At 42.1% G+C, this 19,581-nt stretch overlaps 1 protein-coding gene across 1 annotated transcript in view; it reads right to left on the bottom strand.

Annotated features, from left to right (window-relative positions):
* The window catches only part of lamc3 (laminin, gamma 3), a 318,369-nt gene that overhangs the window by 72,287 nt on the left and 226,501 nt on the right, over positions 1–19,581 (bottom strand). The window contains exon 12 of the mRNA XM_061966493.1: positions 19,031–19,261. Coding sequence (XP_061822477.1) covers positions 19,031–19,261 — 231 coding nt within the window. The remainder of the gene's footprint in view (positions 1–19,030; positions 19,262–19,581) is intronic.

Raw genomic sequence — 19,581 nt, 5'->3', positions numbered from 1 at the left:
CCGAAGTCCCCCAAGAAGGGTCTTCATGGTGAACACCTGTCCCGCTGCAGACGTCAACGCGCGGCTCGTTAGAATGCCGGCCGCGACTCACCGCTTAGCAACAAAGACACTCCTCAAGTATCTGCTTAAATGCCACCGTCGTGTCTCCGAGGACCTTATTTGGACATCTGTGGCGGGCAAACAGACGCAGGAAAGACACTTTCTGACCTCGGCGTGTGTGTTTTTTGTTGAAGGTCAGTGTCAGTGTGTGTTAGAATAATTCCGTATATATTATCACACAACTCTATGCTTAAGGGCCGTTGCTATAGTTATTATCAATTGTGCTGAAGTGGTATTTTTCTATCTGTATCAGTCTCGTATCCGTGTTGTGTCCAGACCTCCGTGACACAGACATAGCAGAGACAAGGCGATATCACCAGCGTCAATACATTTGCATTTTTTGTATAATCATATATTGTGTCTAACTGGAGTACTCGAGATTACCCCACTTCCCTCAGCGACAGCTGCAGTGATGTAACCACTCTAATAACGTGTCTCCTCATTGAGACAAATTGAACTCTGTCTCTGCATGATTCCTTGCTTCTCGTCTGTTTAATAAATGCCATCCGTGTTTGAACCTGACACTGTGCACGAATGCTAGCAAAAAGGGGAGAAAGCTCCTCCCCAAAAAGATTAATTCCTTGATTAAATTAAGTGTGTTTTACTTAGTCATGGCATCAGCGAACAATTTTAAATGACAAATAAGCAGCAAATGGCAAATAATATTAACACTTCTAAAAAAGCCAAAACCAGTAAAGTTGGCACTTTGTGTAATTTGTAAATAAAAACAGAATACAATGATTTGAAAATACTTTTCAACTTATATCTGCAAAGACAAGATATTTAATGTCCGAGCTCGGGCTCCGGGTGTTGTTGATAAATGGCTTTTGCCTTTGCATAGTCGTTGTTATGTTTGTTGTCTTCTCCCTGCCTTCTCTATTGGTTTTTCAGTTTCTTCCTCAGTCTTTTGTCCCCAACGAGGCACACCTGCTGCTAATCACTTCCTGGTAGCATTTAAGCGCGTCTCCACCAGCTGGTCCCTGCCGGTTATTGTTCCTGAACTCCGCTCTGACATGTGCTACTTTGATTCTGCTTCCCTGGTATGTTGCCTTCACATATTTCTGTATATTGACCTCGTTGTGTTTTTGTTTTCCTAGCCACCTTGTTTTGAGAGGACTAGTTTTTGCCACGCTCTGTGCGTCCTGACCCTTGCTCCGCCAACCTCTGAAAGAGACTACTTTAGTTATATTTCCCATGGTGTGCACTTGTTATTTTGTTATCGTGTACCTTGCCTCCATTCTCTGCATCCCGGGGTCCACCCTTGAACTCTATCCTAACAGTCGTATTTGACGCTTCATAATGCCCCACAAATTTTCAATGGGAGACAGGTCTGCCAGTCTAGTACCTGCACTCTTTTACTATGAAGCCACGCTGTTGTAACACGTGGCTTGGCATTGTCTTGGTGAAATAAGCAGGGGCGTCCATGAAAAGGACGTTGCTTGGATAGCAACATATGTTGCTCCAAAACCTGTAAGTGTCATAACGTTTTTTTTTTTCCGCAACTTACTGCGAGGATTGTTCTCCCAGGACGCAAACGGACTATTCCGGACAGGACTTGAAGGTAGGAACATGATTTATTAATTAATAAATCCTACAAGGACAAAAGTCAGGAACTAAAACAAAAGGAAAGCGTGCCGATAGCAGGAGAGGCTAAGGGACATAAAACTTAAAGCAGGAAACATACGCTAACACTTAGCCTGAACTATGGACATGAAACAAAAAAAAATACTGTGGCAAGAAACGAGCAGCATGAACTAAGCATGAAACAATCAATGACGCCAGGACGACTAACTGGCAAAGACAGGCTTAAATAATAGTCTCTGATTAGGGCAGGTGCGTGTCCCGAACACATGAGGCAGGTGAAACTAATCAGTCGTCATGGAAACTAAAACAAACAAGGATGCACAAAAACAGGAACTATTCGAGTCTTAAACTAACAGAAAATAACAAAAAACTTGATCCAGATCATGACAGTATGTACCTTTCAGCATTAATGGTGCCTTCACAGATGTGTAAGTTACCCATGTCTTGGGCACTAATACACCCCCATACCATCACAGATGCTGGCTTTTCAACTTTGCGCCTATAACAATCCGGATGGTTCTTTTCCTCTTTGGTCCGGAGGACACGACGTCCACAGTTTCCAAAAACTATTTGAAATGTGGACTCGTCAGACCACAGAACACTTTTCCACTTTGCATCAGTCCATCTTAGATGAGCTCGGGTCAAGCGAAGCCGGCGGCGGTTCTGGGTGTTGTTGATAAATGGCTTAGGCTTTGCATAGTCGTATTTGACACTCTTATATAGCGCCACACATTTTCAATGGGAGACAGGTCTTGACTACAGGCAGGCCAGTCTAGTATATAGAAGCCATGCTGTTGTAACAGGTGCAGAATGTGGCTTGGCATTGTCTTGCTGAAATAAGCAGGGGCGTCAATGAAAAAGACGTCTTTTGGATGGCAACATCTGTTACACCAAAACCTGTATGTACCTTTCAGCATTAATGGCGCCTTCACAGATGTGTAAGTTACCCATGCCTTAGGCAATAAAAACAATTAAGATGGTTATTTTCCTCTTTGGTCCGGAGGACACGACGTCCACAGTTTCCAAAAACTATTTGAAATGTGGACTCGTCAGACCACAGAACACTTCCACACTTTGCATCAGTCCATCTTAGATGAGCTTGGGTCAAGCGAAGCCGGCGGCGGTTCTGGGTGTTGTTGATAAATGGCTTTGGCTTTGCATAGTAGAGTTTTAACTTGCACTTACCGATGTAGCGACGAACTGCAGTTACTGACAGTGGTTTTCTGAAGTGTTCCTGAGCCCATGTGGTGATATCCTTTACACACTAATGTTGCTTTTTGATGCAGTACCGCCTGAGGGACGCAAAGTCACGGGCTAAACCGCTTACGTGCAGTGATTTCTCCAGATTCTCTGAACCTTTTCATGATATTAATCCCCAAATTCCTTGCAATAGCTGGTTGAGAAATGTTGTTCTTAAACAGTTCAACAATTTGCTCACGCATTTGTTGACAAAGTGGTGACCCTCGCCCCGTCCTTGTTTGTGAACGACTGAGCATTTCATGGAAGCTGCTTTTACACCCAATCATGGCACCCACCTGTTCCCAATTAGCCTGTTCACCTGTGGGATGTTCCAAATACGTGTTTGATGAGCATTCCTCAACTTTATCAGTCTTTTTTGCCACTTGTGCCAGCTTTTTTGAAACATGTTGCAGGCATCAAATTCCAAATGAGCTATTATTTGCAAAAATAACAACGTTTTCTAAATATCTTGTCTTTGCAGTCTATTCAATTGAATATAAGTTGAATAGGATTTGCAAATCATTGTATTCTGTTTTTATTTACCATTTACACAACGTGCCAACTTCACTGGTTTTGGGTTTTGTAAATCCAACCTATTATTATTATTTGCAATATACGTGTGTAGGTGTGTGTGTCCAGGGTTCAACCCTGTTGTAGGACACATGTTACCACTAACAGCATTACAAGTAAGGACCTGAGTCAAGTTCACAAGTTCCTTTTCAACTTATATTCAATTGAATAGACTGCAAAGACAAGATACTTAACGTTTGGACTGAAAAACGTCGTTATTTTTTGCAAATACTAGCTCATTTGGAATTTGATGCATGCAACATGTTTCAAAAAAGCTGGCACAAGTGGCAAAAAAGACTGAGAAAGTTGAGGAATGCTCATCAAACACTTATTCGGAACATCCCACGGGTGAACAGGCTAATTGGGAACAGGTGTGAGCAAATTGTCGAAAAGTTTAAGAACAACATTTCTCAACCAAAAGGTTCAGAGAATTTGGAGAAATCACTGCACGTAAGCGGCAGGCGGTACTGCATCAAAAAGCGACATTAGTGTGTAAAGGATATCACCACATGGGCTCAGGAACACAACAGAAAACCACACTCAGTAACTAAAGTTTATTGCTACATCTGTAAGTGCAAGTTAAAACTCTACTATGCAAAGTCAAAGCCATTTATCAACAACACCCAGAAACGTCGCCGGCTTCGTTGGGCCTGAGCTCATCTAAAATGGACTGATGCAAAGTGGAAAAGTGTTCTGTGGTCTAACAAGTCCACATTTCAAATTGTTTTTGGAAATTGTGGACGTCGTGTCCTCCGGAGCAAAGAGGAAAAGAATCATCCGGATTGTTATAGGCGCAAAGTTGAAAAGCCAGCATCTGTGATGGTATGGGGGTGTATTAGTGCCCAAGACATAGGTAACTTACACATCTGTGAAGGCGTCATTAATGCTGAAAGGTACATACAGATTTTGGAGCAACATATGTTGCCATCCAACGTCTTTTTCATGGCCGCCCCTGCTTATTTCAGCAAGACAATGCCAAGCCATGTGTTACATCAACATGGATTCATAGTAAAAGAGTGTGGGTACTAGACTGGCCTGCCTGTAGTCCAGACTTGTCTCCCATTGAAAATGTGTGGCGCATTATGAAGCCTAAAATACCACAACTTAAGCTGTACATCAAGCAAGAATGGGAAAGAATTCCACCTGAGAAGCTTAAAAAATTGGTCTCCTCAGTTCCTAAACGTTTACTGAGTGTTGTTAAAAGGAAAGGCCTTGTAACACAGTGGTAAAAATGCCCCAACTTTTTTGCAATGTGTTACGGCCATTAAATTCTAAGTTCATGATTATTTGCAAAAAAATATATATATATGTTTCTCAGTGCAGACTCTTAATATCTTGTCTTTGCAGTCTATTCAATTGAATATAAGTTGAAAAGGATTTGCAAATCATTGTTTTTATTTACAATCTACACAACGTGCCAACTTCTCTGGTTTTGGGTTTTGTTGAACAAAAACTTTTCACCACTATTTGTGTTTTTGAAAAGTGTGATGACAACCATAGACCCGGAAAAGCGACAGTGAAGACCTCGCCCGGTCCTGTGAAAAGTTCAATAAGTTATTAACTGTGCAAAAGACACTTTTACAGCCAGCTCTGCGGGACTCACGCTGCATTTTAATCAACATTTGCAATCTGCTGTGTGGCACTCCTGCAAACGGGAACAAGGCGACTCAGAGAGCGTTAATAAATCACGATTAGCGAGCAGGCCCTTTGAATAAATTGCATCCCCGTCGCGGTCTTTGGGCACTCCCCCAAGTCACCGTGCGGGTTCTACACGGACTAAGCAGCAGTTACGGGAAAACGTCAGACGGAAAAGACTCCACATTTGTGCTCCAGCAAGGGCCTGCACGTCGAAGCCTGAAAGGACTCAAGAGGGCGCGACCATATTTAACACGTCTCGCATCATTTGCATGGTACAAGTGCCACGTAAATATCTTCAGACGCAAGTGTGAGTCGCTAATTACCGGAGCATCACACGCACGGGACGGTATAGCTCGGTTGGTAGAGCAGCCGTGCCAGCAACTTGAGGGTTGCAGGTTCGATCCCCGCTTCCGCCATCCTAGTCACTGCCGTTGTGTCCTTGGGCAAGACACTTTACCCACCTGCTCCCAGTGCCACCCACACTGGTTTAAATGTAACTTAGATATTGGGTTTCACAATGTAAAGCGCTTTGAGTCACTTGAGAAAAAGCGCCATATAAATGTAATTCACTTCACTTCACTTCACAAAGTTCAGACTAGGACGTTTGACTTTTGTTTTTGGGAGCTCAAACCAAAATACTCCAAGAACAAAGTACTACTGTGGATTCATGTACTCCGACATCTCACACCAGATAACATATTTAGCAATATTTAAGGTTCTTGCTCGTGGAATAAACACACAAAAAATCACTGATAAGACGCTCACAAAAATGCTGTTGAAAAAAAAAATTAAAAAAAATCAAATACCTTTTTTTTTCGGACCATAGGGCGCACCGGATTAAAAGGCGCACTGTCAATGAGCGGGTCTAATCAGGTATATTTTCATATATAAGGAGCATTAAAGGAGTCATATTATGGTTTTTTTTCCGGGTTTTTCGCTTTTGTTTTTGGACCATAGGGCGCACCGGATTAAAAGGCGCACTGTCAATGAGCGGGTCTAATCAGGTTTATTTTCATATATAAGGAGCATTAAAGGAGTCATATTATGATTTTTTTTCCCGGGTTTTTCTGATTTTTATTCGGACCATAGGGCGCACCGGATTAAAAGGCGCACTGTCAATGAGCGGGTCTAATCAGGTGTATTTTCATATATAAGGAGCATTAAAGGAGTCATATTATGATTTTTTCCCCGGGTTTTTCGCTTTTTTTTTTTTGGACCATAGGGCGCACCGGATTAAAAGTCGCACTGTCAATGAGCGTGTCTAATCAGGTCTATTTTCATATATAAGGCGCACCGGATTATAAGGCGCATTAAAGGAATCATATTGTGATTTTTTTTTCGGGTTTTCTCATTTTTTTTCGGACCATAGTGTAACGACCGGGGCGCATGGTGATGCGGGGTTTCGTTCTCCCAGGATGCAACGGACTTCGGACACAGCGTGAAGGTAAAAGAAATGATTTATTTACCGGAATAAATTATACTGGAACAAAGAAAAGGGTGCTCATAGCACATAAGGCAAAAACTAAAAGAGCTACCATGGGAGCTAGAAGGTAAAAAAGGAGTTTAGCGTGGAAGCTAACAGGTACAGAGCCAGAACAAAAGTCGTCAACTGTTGCATGAAAACAAACTACAAAGCAAGAACGAATGACAGGGAGGACAGGCTTAAATAATAATGTCAGTGATGACAAACAGGTGCGTGTCGGGAACAAACGCGGCAGGTGAAAATAATAAGCAGCCATGGCAACAAACTCAGGTGTACAAAACAGGTACTCAAGGAGTCCAAAACTAACCAAAAAACACAAGTATCTTGAAAACGTAAACAGAAAATATGATCCGGGCAGCGGATCATAACACATAGGGCGCACCGGATTAAAAGGCGCACTGTCAATGAGTGGGTCTACTCTGGTCTAATTTCATATATAAGGCGCACCGGATTACAAGGCGCATTAAAAGAGTCATATTATGATTTTTTTTCAGGTTTTTCTGATTTTTTCCGGACCATAGGGCGCACCGGATTAAAAGGCGCACTGTCAATGAGCGGGTCTCATCAGGTCTATTTTTATATATAAAGCGCACCGGATTATGAAGCGCATTAAAGGAGTCATATTATGATTTTTTTTCCGGTTTTCTGATTTTTTTTTCAGACCATAGGGCGCACCGGATTAAAAAGTGCACTGTCTATGAGCGGGTCTAATCAGGTTTATTTTCATTTATAAGGCGCACCGGATTATAAGGCGCAATAAAAGAGTCATATTATGAATTTTTTTCGGGTTTTTCAGATTTTTTTTCGGACCATAGGGCGCACCGGATAAAAAGGCGCACTGTCAATGAGCGGGTCTAATCAAGTCTATTTTCATATATAAGGAGCATTAAAGGAGTCATATTATGTTTTTTCCCCCGGGTTTTTCGCCTTTTTTTTTTGGACCATAGGGCGCACCGGATTAAAAGGTGCACTGTCAATGAGCGGGTCTAATCAGGTGTATTTTCATATATAAGGATCATTAAAGGAGTCATATTATGTTTTTTCCCCCGGGTTTTTCACTTCTTTTTTTTTTCGGACCATAGGGCGCACCAGATTAAAAAGCGCACTGTCAATGAGCGGGTCTAATCAGGTCTATTTTCATATATAAGGAGCATTAAAGGAGTCATATTATGTTTTTTTTCCCGGGTTTTTCGCTTTTTTTTTGGACCATAGGGCGCACCGGATTAAAAGGCGCACTGTCAATGAGCGGGTCTAATCAGGTCTATTTTCATATATAAGGAGCATTAAAGAAGTCGTATTATGTTTTTTTCCCCGGGTTTTTCGCTTTTTTTTTGGGACCATAGGGCGCACCGGATTAAAAGGCGCACTGTCAATGAGCGGGTCTAATCAGGTCTATTTTCATATATAAGGAGCATTAAAGGAGTCATTTTATGATTTTTTTCCCGGGTTTTTCTAAAAAATTTTCGGACCATAGGGCGCACCGGATTAAAAGGCGCACTGTCAATGAGCGGGTCTAATCAGGTCTAGTTTTATATATAAGGCGCATTAAAGGAGTCATATTATGATTTTTTTTTTCTTTTTTCGGACCATAGGGCGCACCGGATTAAAAGGCGCACTGTCAATGAGCGGGTCTAATCAAGTCTATTTTCATATATAAGGAGCATTAAAGGAGTCATATTATGTTTTTTTCCCCGGGTTTTTCATTTTTTTTTTTTCGGACCATAGGGCGCACCGGATTAAAAGGCGCACTGTTAATGAGCGGGTCTAATCAGGTCTATTTTCATATATAAGGAGCATTAAAGGAGTCATATTATGTTTTTTTTCCCAGGTTTTTCGCTTTTTTTTGGACCATAGGGCGCACCGGATTAAAAGGCGCACTGTCAATGAGCGGGTCTAATCAGGTCTATTTTCATATATAAGGAGCATTAAAGGAGTCATATTATGATTTTTTTTCCGGGTTTTTCTGATTTTTTTTTCGGACCATAGGGCGCACCGGATTAAAAGGCGCACTGTCAATGAGCGGGTCTAATCAGGTCTATTTTCATATATAAGGAGCATTAAAGGAGTCATATTATGATTTTTTTCCCGGGTTTTTCTCATTTTTTTTCCGACCATAGGGCGCACCGGATTAAAAGGCGCACTGTCAATGAGCGGGTCTAATCAGGTCTATTTTCATATATAAGGAGCATTAAAGGAGGCATATTATGATTTTTTTTCCCGGGTTTTTCTGATTTTTTTTCGGACCATAGGGGGCACCGGATTAAAAGGCGCACTGTCAATGAGCGGGTCTAATCATGTGTATTTTCATATATAAAGTGCACCGGACTAAAAGGTGCATTAAAGGAGTCATATTATGATTTTTTGGGGGGGTTTTCGGATTTTTTTTGGGACCATAGGGCGCACCGGATTAAAAGGCGCACTGTCAATGATTAGGTCTAATCAGGTGTATTTTCATATATAAGGCGCACCGGATTACAAGGCGCATTAAAGGAGACATATGATGATTTTTTTCCCGGGTTTTTCTGGGTTTTTTTCGGACCATGAATGCACCGTATTAGAAGGTGCACTGTCAATAAGCGGGTCTAATCAGGTGTATTTTCCATATATAAGGTGCACCGGATTATAAGGCGCGTTAAAGGAGTCATATTATGATTTTTTTTCAGGTTTTTCAGATTTTTTTTTTGACCATAGGGCGCACCGGATTAAAAGGTGAAACTGTCAATGTTCGGGTCTAATCAGGTGTATTTTCATATATAAAGCGCACTGGATTATAAGGCGCACTAAAGGAGTCATATTATCATTTTTTTCCCGGGTTTTTCAGATTTTTTTCGGACCATGGGGCGCACCGGATTAAAAGGTTCACTGTCAATGAGCGGGTCTAATCAGGTGTATTTTCATATATAAGGCGCACCGGATTATAAGGCGCAATAAAAGAGTCATATTATGATGTTTTTTCGGGTTTTTCTGATTTTTTTCCGGACCATAAGGTGCACCAGATTATAAAGCGCATTAAAGGAGTCATATTATGATTTTTTTTCGGACCATAGGGCGTACCGGATTAAAAGGCACACTGTCAATGAGCGGGTCTAATCATGTGTATTTTCATATATAAAGTGCACCGGATTAAAAGGTGCATTAAAGGAGTCATATTATGATTTTTTGGGGGGGTTTTCGGATTTTTTTTGGGACCATAGGGCGCACCGGATTAAAAGGCGCACTGTCAATGATTAGGTCTAATCAGGTGTATTTTCATATATAAGGCGCACTGGATTACAAGGCGCATTAAAGGAGTCATATTATGATTTTTTTCCCGGGTTTTTCTGATTTTTTTTCGGACCATGAATGCACCGGGTTAGAAGGTGCACTGTCAATAAGCGGGTCTGATCAGGTGTATTTTCCATATATAAGGCGCACCGGATTATAAGGCGAATTAAAGGAGTCATATTATGATTTTTTTTCGGGTTTTTCTGATTTTTTTTCTGGACCATAGGGCGCACCGGATTAAAAGGCGAAACTGTCAATGTTTGGGTCTAATCAGGTGTATTTTCATGTATAAGGCGCACCGGATTATAAGGCGCATTAAAGGAGTCATATTATCATTTTTTCCCCGGGTTTTTCAGATTTTTTTCGGAACATAGGGCGCACCGGATTAAAAGAAGCACTGTCAATGAGCGGGTCTAATCAGGTGTGTTTTCATATATAAGGCGCACCGGATTATAATGCGCATTAAAGGAGTCATATTATGATTTTTTTCCTTGTTTTTCTGATTTTTTTTCTGGACCATAGAGCGCACCGGATTAAAAGGCGCATTGTCAATGAGCGGGTCTAATCAGGTGTATTTTCATATATAAGGCGCACCGGATTATAAAGCGGATTAAAGGAGTCATATTATGATTTTTTTTTGGGGTTTTCTGATTTTTTTTCTGGACCATAGGGCGCACCGGATTAAAAGGCGAAACTGTCAATGTTTGGGTCTAATCAGGTGTATTTTCATGCATAAGGCGCACCGGATTATAAGGCGCATTAAAGGAGTCGTATTATCATTTTTTTCCCGGGTTTTTCAGATTTTTTTCGGAACATAGGGCGCACCGGATTAAAAGAAGCACTGTCAATGAGGGGGTCTAATCAGGTGTGTTTTCATATATAAGGCGCACCGGATTATAAGGCGCATTAAAGGAGTCATATTATGATTTTTTTCCGGGTTTTTCTGATTTTTTTTCTGGACCATAGAGCGCACCGGATTAAAAGGCGCACTGTCAATGAGCGGGTCTAATCAGGTGTATTTTCATATATAAAGCGCACCGGATTATAAGGCGCATTAAAGGAGTCATTTTATGGGTTTTTTTCGGGCCATAGGGCGTACCGGATTAAAAGGCAAACTGTCAATGAGCGGTTCTAATCATGTGTATTTTCATATATAAAGCGCACCGGATTATAAAACGCATTAAAGGAGTCATATTATGATTTTTTTTCGGGTTTTTCTGATTTTTTTCCGGACCATAGGGCGCACCGGATTAAAAGGCGAAACTGTCAATGTTCGGGTCTAATCAGGTGTATTTTCATATACAAGGCGCACCGGATTATAAGGCGAATTAAAGGAGTCATATTATGATTTTCTTTCGGGTTTTTCTGATTTTTTTTCTGGACCATAGGGCGCACCGGATTAAAAGGCGCACTGTCAATGAGCGGGTCTAATCTGGTATATTTTCATATATAAGGCGCACTGGATTATAAAGCGCATTAAAGGAGTCATTTTATGATTTTTTTTTCGGACCATAGGGCGTACCGGATTAAAAGGCACACTGTCAATGAGCGGGTCTAATCAGGTGTATTTTCAAATATAAAGCGCACCGGATTATAAGGCGCATTAAAGGAGTCATATTATGATTTTTTTCGAGTTTTTTAGATTTTTTTTCGGACCATAGGGTGCACCGGATTAGAAGGCGCACTGTCAATGAGCGGGTCTAATCAGGCGTATTTTCATATATAAGGCGCACCGGATTATAAGGCGCATTAAAGGAGTCATATTAAGATTTTTTTTCCGGGTTTTTCTGATTTTTTTCGGACCATAGGGCGCACCGGATTAAAAGGCGCATGGTCAACAGCCATACAGGTCACACTGAGGGTGGCCGTACAAACAACTTTAACACTGTTACAAATATGCGCCACACTGTGAACCCACACCAAACAAGAATGACCAACACACTTCGGGAGAACATCCGCACCGTAACGCCACATAAACACAACAGAACAAATACCCAGAACCCCTTGCAGCACTAACTCTTCCGGAACGCTACAATTTTGTCCATAACTTGAGTTGATTTATTTTGGAAAATCTTGTTACATTGTTTAATGCATCCAGCGGGGCATCACAACAAAATTAGGCATAATAATAATAATGGGAGGGGGACAAGCGGTAGAAAATGGATGGATGGATGGATGAAAAACCTATGTAACTTTTTCAGTGATTAATGACCAACGATTACAAAAAATATGCTGGTTTGAGTCAGCCCCCCCCCCCCCGACTTTCTGGAAGAGCGGTGTCAAACCCTCCATCAATCCATTTTCTACCCCTTGTCCCTTTTTGGGGTCGCGGGGGTGTTTGTATCAATGTAGCTGTACTAATAAAAAAGCAGTGCCAGTGTATCTCAATTGTGGTGGTGATGGGGCATGGCTAGGGCAAAAACATGTTACACATACATTCAAAAAAATTATTGTTATTTAGGGACCGAGTCCCTTTGGTACAGAGGACCCTATTGAATTTTTAGCGTTTTATTATTATACCGCCGCCTCTTTGAGCTGTAATTTGACCCCCTTAACATGCTTCACAACTCACCAAATTGGACACACACATCAGGACTGGCGAACATTGCGATCTAATCAAAAAACCAAACCCCAAAACTCAAAATTGCACTCTAGCACCCCTTAAGACAGGGGTCGGCAACCCGCGGCTCCGGAGCCGCATGCGGCTCTTTGATCACTCTGATGCGGCTCGGCAGCTTACTTGCCGACCCCCCGATTTTCCCGGGAGACTTCCGGATTTCAATGCCTCTCGCAGAAAACTCCCGGGATTAACATTCTCCGATTTTCACCCTTACAGTTATATTAAGGGCGTGCCATGATGGTACAGCATTTGGCGCCCTCGACAAGCTGCATTAACAGCGTGCCAGCCCAACCCCTTATTATGCAGTATGCGTCTTCCGCTTGCACAAGTACGTGACCGCAAGGCATACTTGGTCAACAGCCACACAGGTTACACTGACGGTGACCATATAAAACAACTTTAACACTCTTACTAATAATGCGCCACACTTTGAACCAAAGCCAAACAAGAACGACAAACACATTTCGGGAGAACATCTGCACCTTAACACAACATAAACACAACAGAACAAATACCCAGAATCCCATGCAGCCCCGACTCTTCCGGGCTACATTATACACCCCTGCTACCACCAAACCCCGCCCCTACCCCAACCCTGCTCCCTCACATATCAACCCCCCTCTGTGCGTCGGTTGAGGTGGGCGGGGTTTGGTAGTGGGGGTGTATAATGTAGCCCGGAAGAGTTAGGGCTTCATGGGACTCTGGGTATTTGTCCTGTTGTGTTTATGTTGTGTTACGGTGCAGATGTTCTCCCGAAATGTGTTTGTCATTCTTGTTTGGTGTGGGTTCACAGTGTGGCACATTATTAGTAAGAGTGTTAAAGTTTATACCGCCACCGTCAGTGTAACCTGTGTGGTTGTTGACCAAGTATGCCTTGCTGTCACCTACGTGAGCAAGCGGAAGCCCGACATAACGTGTGGTTGATCATGCACGCTGGTTGTAGTGGGTGCTATATGCTGTACCATCACGGCACGCATGACGCTGACAAGCGCCACTCACATAAAACCCGCGTGCCGCTGACAAGTGCCATTCATATAAAACCCACATGCAGCACCAACCTTCAAATTCCATAGTAAGGTATGGGCAGCGTGTCTGAGACCCCTGGTTTATACATAGCACAAAGCAAAAAAAATACTTTTTATGCAGTGTTATTTTGTTTTAAATTTCAAAAAATGTTTGTGGCTCCCATTGTTATCTTTAATTTGTGAAACTGGTCAAAATGGCTCTTTGACTGGTAAAGGTTGCCGACCCCTGCCTTAGGAAGACAAAACTGCCTGTAACTCCCAGTAGGAATGTCGTAGACACATGAAACTAAAACCTCTATGTATGTCTCACTTAGACATATATTTCATACACTCACAACCCCCAGCAAAAATCAACAGGAAGTTTGCAATTACCCCTTCAAAACAAAAGTTGAGTAAAAACAGTCACCTTTTTTCAAACATTATCTCCTCGGAGCGCGTTTGTCGTGTCGGCTTAAAATTAACACAGGAGAGAGATTGAACCCTTCTGATTAAAAGTTGATGAAAGAGTTTTAATTACTGCTCCGGTTTGGATTTTATGAGCCCTCAAAGTCGGTCCCGTCCATCGCTGCTTGCAGCTCTAATTATTATAATTATCAGTCATTAGAAGTAACATATTTTTCCAATATTGTTTTGCTCTATTTTTTCAACTGCTGCTTCTTACTTTATTTCTACAATTAATGGGTATATACATATATGTATATATATACAGGGGCAGGACGGTGCCAAACCCACTCTAAAGAAAAGAGAGGATGTTGAGGAAGTGGGGCGCAGGTGCAACGAGATGGAAGCGGTTGACTTCTGGACTGAAGGCGGGAAGACAACAAGAGTACCAGTGTTCTCCCCAAAAGAGAGAAAGAGAGCGAGAGAGACCCCCAGACCGAGCGAGGAGGCTCGCAGAATCCGCAAGTAAATCAGACATCATTAGCCGAGAGGCGGTCGACGAGTCTAATTAGGATGGAGGCCGGCGCTGATGGTAAACACACCGCCGCCAACACGACGACGCGCTCGCACGGCGCCGTCTCCCAACTGGGTCACATCCCAGGCAAAGACTTAGGCACCAAGAGATTGAGGAGCGATGAAAGATGAGCGGTCTAATGTTTGCCTTATTTATTCTTTTGTTTGTTTTTTTCTCCCCCCTCTCTCTCTCCAGCTGCCAGCCTGAGATTGTGCGATGCAGACTCACGGCGGCGCGCAAAAAAAACATAAATAAATAACCACGGCAACGGCTTCGCTACTTTACAGGGCGTCGCCTGCGGAGAGTCGGAAAAAAAGTTTTGGTCCACAAATAGCATCCGACGCTGCGATGAGACGATTAGTCTTGAGTACGTAAATGCCACACCTCAAATTGATGCCGTCTGATTCAATCCCGTTTGATTCAGAATCGGTTCTCGATTTAAACCGATTCTCGATTCAAAGTCCATTCTTTTTTCCTACTCAGTAGGTTGTGAGTTCAAACCCCGGCCGAGTCATACCAAAGACTATAAAAAAATGGGTCCCATTACCTCCCTGCTTGGCACTCAGCATCAAGGGTTGGAATTGGGGGTTAAATCACCAAAAATGATTCCTGGGCGCGGCCACTGCTGCTGCTCACTGCTCCCCTCACCTCCCAGGGGGGTGATCAAAGGGGTTGGGTCAAATGCAGAGGACAAATTTCACCAATGCTAGTGTGACAATCATTGATAATTTAACTTTAACTTAACTTTAAACACAATTGGGTGCCAGTTCTAAGATTAACTACAAAACCCAAAACCAGTGAAGTAGGCACGTTGTGTAAATGGTAAATAAAAACAAAATACAATGATTTGCAAATCCTTTTCAACTTATATTCAATTGACTGCAAAGACAAGATATTTAACGTTCAAACGGGTACATTTTGTTATGTTTTGCAAATATTTGCTCATTTGGAATTTGATGGCTGCAACATGCTTCAAAAAAGCTGGCACAAGTGGCAAAAAGGACTGAGAAAGTTGAGGAATGCTCATCAAACACTTATTTGGAACATCCCACAGGTGAACAGGTGGGTGCCATGATTGGGTATAAAAGCAGCTTCCAGGAAACGCTCGGTCGTTCACAAACAAGGACGGGGCGAGGGTCACCACTTTGTGAACAAATGCATGAGAAAATTGTCGAACAGTTTAAGAACAACATTTCTCAACCAGCTATTGCAAGGAATTTAGGGATTTCACCATCTACGGTCCGTAATATCATCACAAGGTTCAGAGAATCTGGAGAAATCACCAACATTCAATCTCTCAGGCGGTACCGCACCAAAAAGCGACATCAGTGTGTAAAGGATATCACCACATGGGCTCAGGAACACTTCATAAAACCACTGTCAGTAACTACAGTTACTGTAAGTTTAAGTTAAAACTCTAGTGCGCAAAGTGAAAGCCGTTTATCAACAACACCCAGAAACGCCGCCGGCTTCGCTGGGCCAGAGCTCATCTAAGATGGACTGATACAAAGTGGAAAAGTGTTCTGTGGTCTGACGAGTCCACATTTCAAATTGTTTTTGGAAACTGTGAATGTTGTCCTAAGAACCATCCGGATTGTTATAGGCGCAAAGTTCAAAAGCCAGCATCTGTGATGTTAGATCCACTTTGGACTGAACTCTCACTATTATGTTAGATCCACTATGGACTGGACTCTCACTATTATTTTAGATCCACTATGGACTGGACTCTCACTATTGCGTTAGATCCACTATGGACAGGACTCTCACTATTATGTTAGATCCACTATGGACTGGACTCTCACTATTACGTTAGATCCACTATGGACTGGACTCTCACTATCATGTTAGATCCCCTATGGACTTGACTCCCACTATTATGTTAGATCCACTACGGACTGGACTCTCACTATTATGTTAGATCCACTATGGACAGGACTCTCACTATTATGTTAGATCCACTATGGACTGGACTCTCACTATTATGTTAGATCCACTATAGACTGGACTCTCACTATTATGTTAGATCCACTATGGACTGGACTCTCACTATTATGTTAGATCCACTATGGACTGGACTCTCACTATTATGTTAGATCCACTATGGACTGGACTCTCACTCTTATGTTAGCTCCACTATGGACTGGACTCTCACTATTATGTTAGATCCACTATTGACTGGACTCTCACTTTTATGTTAGATCCACTATGGACTGGACTCTCACTATTATGTTAGATCCACTGTGGACTGGACTCTCGCTATTATGTTAGATCCACTATGGACTGGACTCTCGCTATTATGTTAGATCCACTATGGACAGGACTCTCGCTATTATGTTAGATCCACTATGGACTGGACTCTCACTATTATGTTGGATCCACTATGGACTGGACTCTCACTATTATGTTAGATCCACTATGAACTGGACTCTCACTATTATGTTAGATCCACTATTGACTGGACTCTCACTATTATGTTAGATCCACTATGGACTGGACTCTCACTATTATGTTAGATCCACTATTGACTGGACTCTCGCTATTATGTTAGATCCACTATGGACTGGATTGAAAAGTTGAGGCTTACTTGACTTACTTTGGAGCGTTTTCTAAGAACAATTTCTTTGTTAGCATTGAAAATGGCAACATTACCTGGCGCTGGTTTGGCCGAGTCCGCTCTCACTGATGGCAAGTGCCGAGACCGGCAACCAGGCGTGACCGGACACGCAACCCAGGAACGGTAACAGGTTGGATTTTACCTGAATTGGTCGGTGACCTGTCCAGGGTGTGCCCCGCCTACCGCCAGAATGCAGCTGATATAGGCTCCAGCAACCCTCTGCCACCCCAAAAGGGACAAGCGGTAGAAAATGGATAGATGGATGGTCTGTGCCAAAAAAAGAAGTACCGGACTCGGTACCGATCTCTAAGTGTGAGTGTCACTGGGAACAAGGTGTGTGGAGGGTCTGGCTCAAGGACACGGCGGCAGTGACTAAACGGAAGCTGGGTTGATACCAGGAACCCTCAAGTTTCTGGACAGCTGCTCTACCACCTGAGCCATGTCACCCTACACTGCAAAAAAAAAAAAAATCTGTAAAAAAAAAACGGTCAAATACTGGCAACTACGGCTGCCAAACGAAAACCATACAATTAAAGTAAAACTTTGTAAACCAAATAATGAGCAAAAACATTATATTTACAGAAATTTTCATGAAACGTTTTGCGTAAAAATATCGGATTTTTACTAAATTAAGATCAAAGTGACGATGCAAACAGTTCTGCAGAAAAATACCTTTTTTCCTACAGAGTTGTTCCAAATTATTACGATCAAACACCGTTAATGAAGTGACAATAATGGCAGTTCCACAGAAAAATACCATTATTCTACAGATTTTTTTCTGAATTGTTAAGATCAACCACCTTTAATAAAGTGACCATGCAAACAGTTCTGCAGAAAAATACCTTTGGGTGTCAAACTCTGGCCCGCGGGCCAGTCACATAACACGCACACACATTAGAATGCAACGCATACTTCATCAACAGCGATACAGGTCACACTGAGGGTAGCCGAATAAAAAACTTTAACACTGTTAGAAATATACGCCACACTGTGAATCCACACCAAACCAGAACCCTTTGCAGCACTAACTCTTCCGGGACGCTATAAGGTGTATGTGTGTGTGTGGAAGGATTCTGGGTATTTGTTCTATTCTGTTTATATTGTGTTACGGTGCGGATGTTCTCCCGAAATGTGTTTGTCATTCTTGTTTGGTGTGGGTTCACAGTATATTTCTAACAGTGTTAAAGTTTTTTTATACTGGCACCCTCAGTGTAACCTGTATGGTTGTTGATGAAGTATGCGTTGCATTCACTCGTGTGTGCGTGGGTGACTTGTGACTGGGTCTGAACGATGTTAGAATGGATGAAAAGCGGACGTGACGATACAACCTTGGCCCGCGGCTTAGTTCAGTTTTAAATGTTGGCCCACTCTGTATTTGAGTTTGACACCCCTGTGTTAGATTGTTAGTATGGACATAGAATTTTATATAACAAGCTACATATTTAATGAAAGATAATTACTGTAATTTTACATGCATTTGAAAGTAATTTAAGAAAGCAGAAAATGATATGTATAATTAATTTGGTATTTTCTGTAAAAAAAGAAATAGAAATATACATATTTGTCATTATTGGCATATTACTTAAAATAACAGGCGTATTGTTTATTTACAGATAATGTCTTCAATTCTACAGTTTTATAAAGTATTTAAAAAAAAATAGAAAAAATACAGTAGAAATTTAGAGTAAAAATATGATTTTTTTTTTTTTTTTTACAGTGTATACAACATAAGTTGATGGAATCGTAACTTTTTAACACACCTCATAAGCACCTGGTCTTCCAGAGAATAAGAAGACAAAGCAATGGGGGTGAGTGTTGCCGACCGAGCTTTGTTTCTCTAGATTTAGCGAGAAGGTCTTTCTTAAAAAAGCACCAAGCAACAAATATAGTTTTTTCTGGTCTTTTTTGGACTAACATGACAGCAGTGTTAAAACCTCACCGGTCTCCAGGTGGCAAGTTCCATGCTGGTGGCAGTTGCACGGCACGCAGGCGGAGAAAGGTCCGGCGCCGGGGGACTCCCTGGTGAAGTCCGGGCCGCATCGCTCGCAGAACTGGCCGCCGAAACCGATGGGACAGGAACAGGATTCCACCCACGGAGCGGGGGGGCCGGAGGCGGCATCGGTGGCGGGCGAAGCGGAGGTCAGACGCACTTCGGCCAGCTGGGACGTGTCTGGAGACGAGGGGAGGAAATGGGAACTTGACTCAGGTCCTGACTTGTAATGCTGTTAGTGGTAACGTGTGTCCTACAACGGGGTTGAACCCTGTTGTAGGACACACACAATAATAATGGGGTTAGATTTACAAACCCCAAAACCAGTGAAGTTGGCACCTAAATGGTAAATAAAAACAGAATATAATGATTTGCAAATCCTTTTCAACTTATACTCAATTGAATAGTGTCAGGCTTGTCCCTGACAGTTTGACTATGTTTTAGTTTTTTCTCTGTTTGTCTTAGTTTCCTGTCAGCGCTTTTATTTTGTCTTCATTTCC

This window comes from Nerophis lumbriciformis, linkage group LG11 (genome assembly GCF_033978685.3).
Source record: "Nerophis lumbriciformis linkage group LG11, RoL_Nlum_v2.1, whole genome shotgun sequence".
NCBI classification, from domain to species: Eukaryota; Metazoa; Chordata; class Actinopteri; order Syngnathiformes; family Syngnathidae; genus Nerophis; species Nerophis lumbriciformis.
This window is presented reverse-complemented; position numbering and strand designations above follow the sequence as displayed.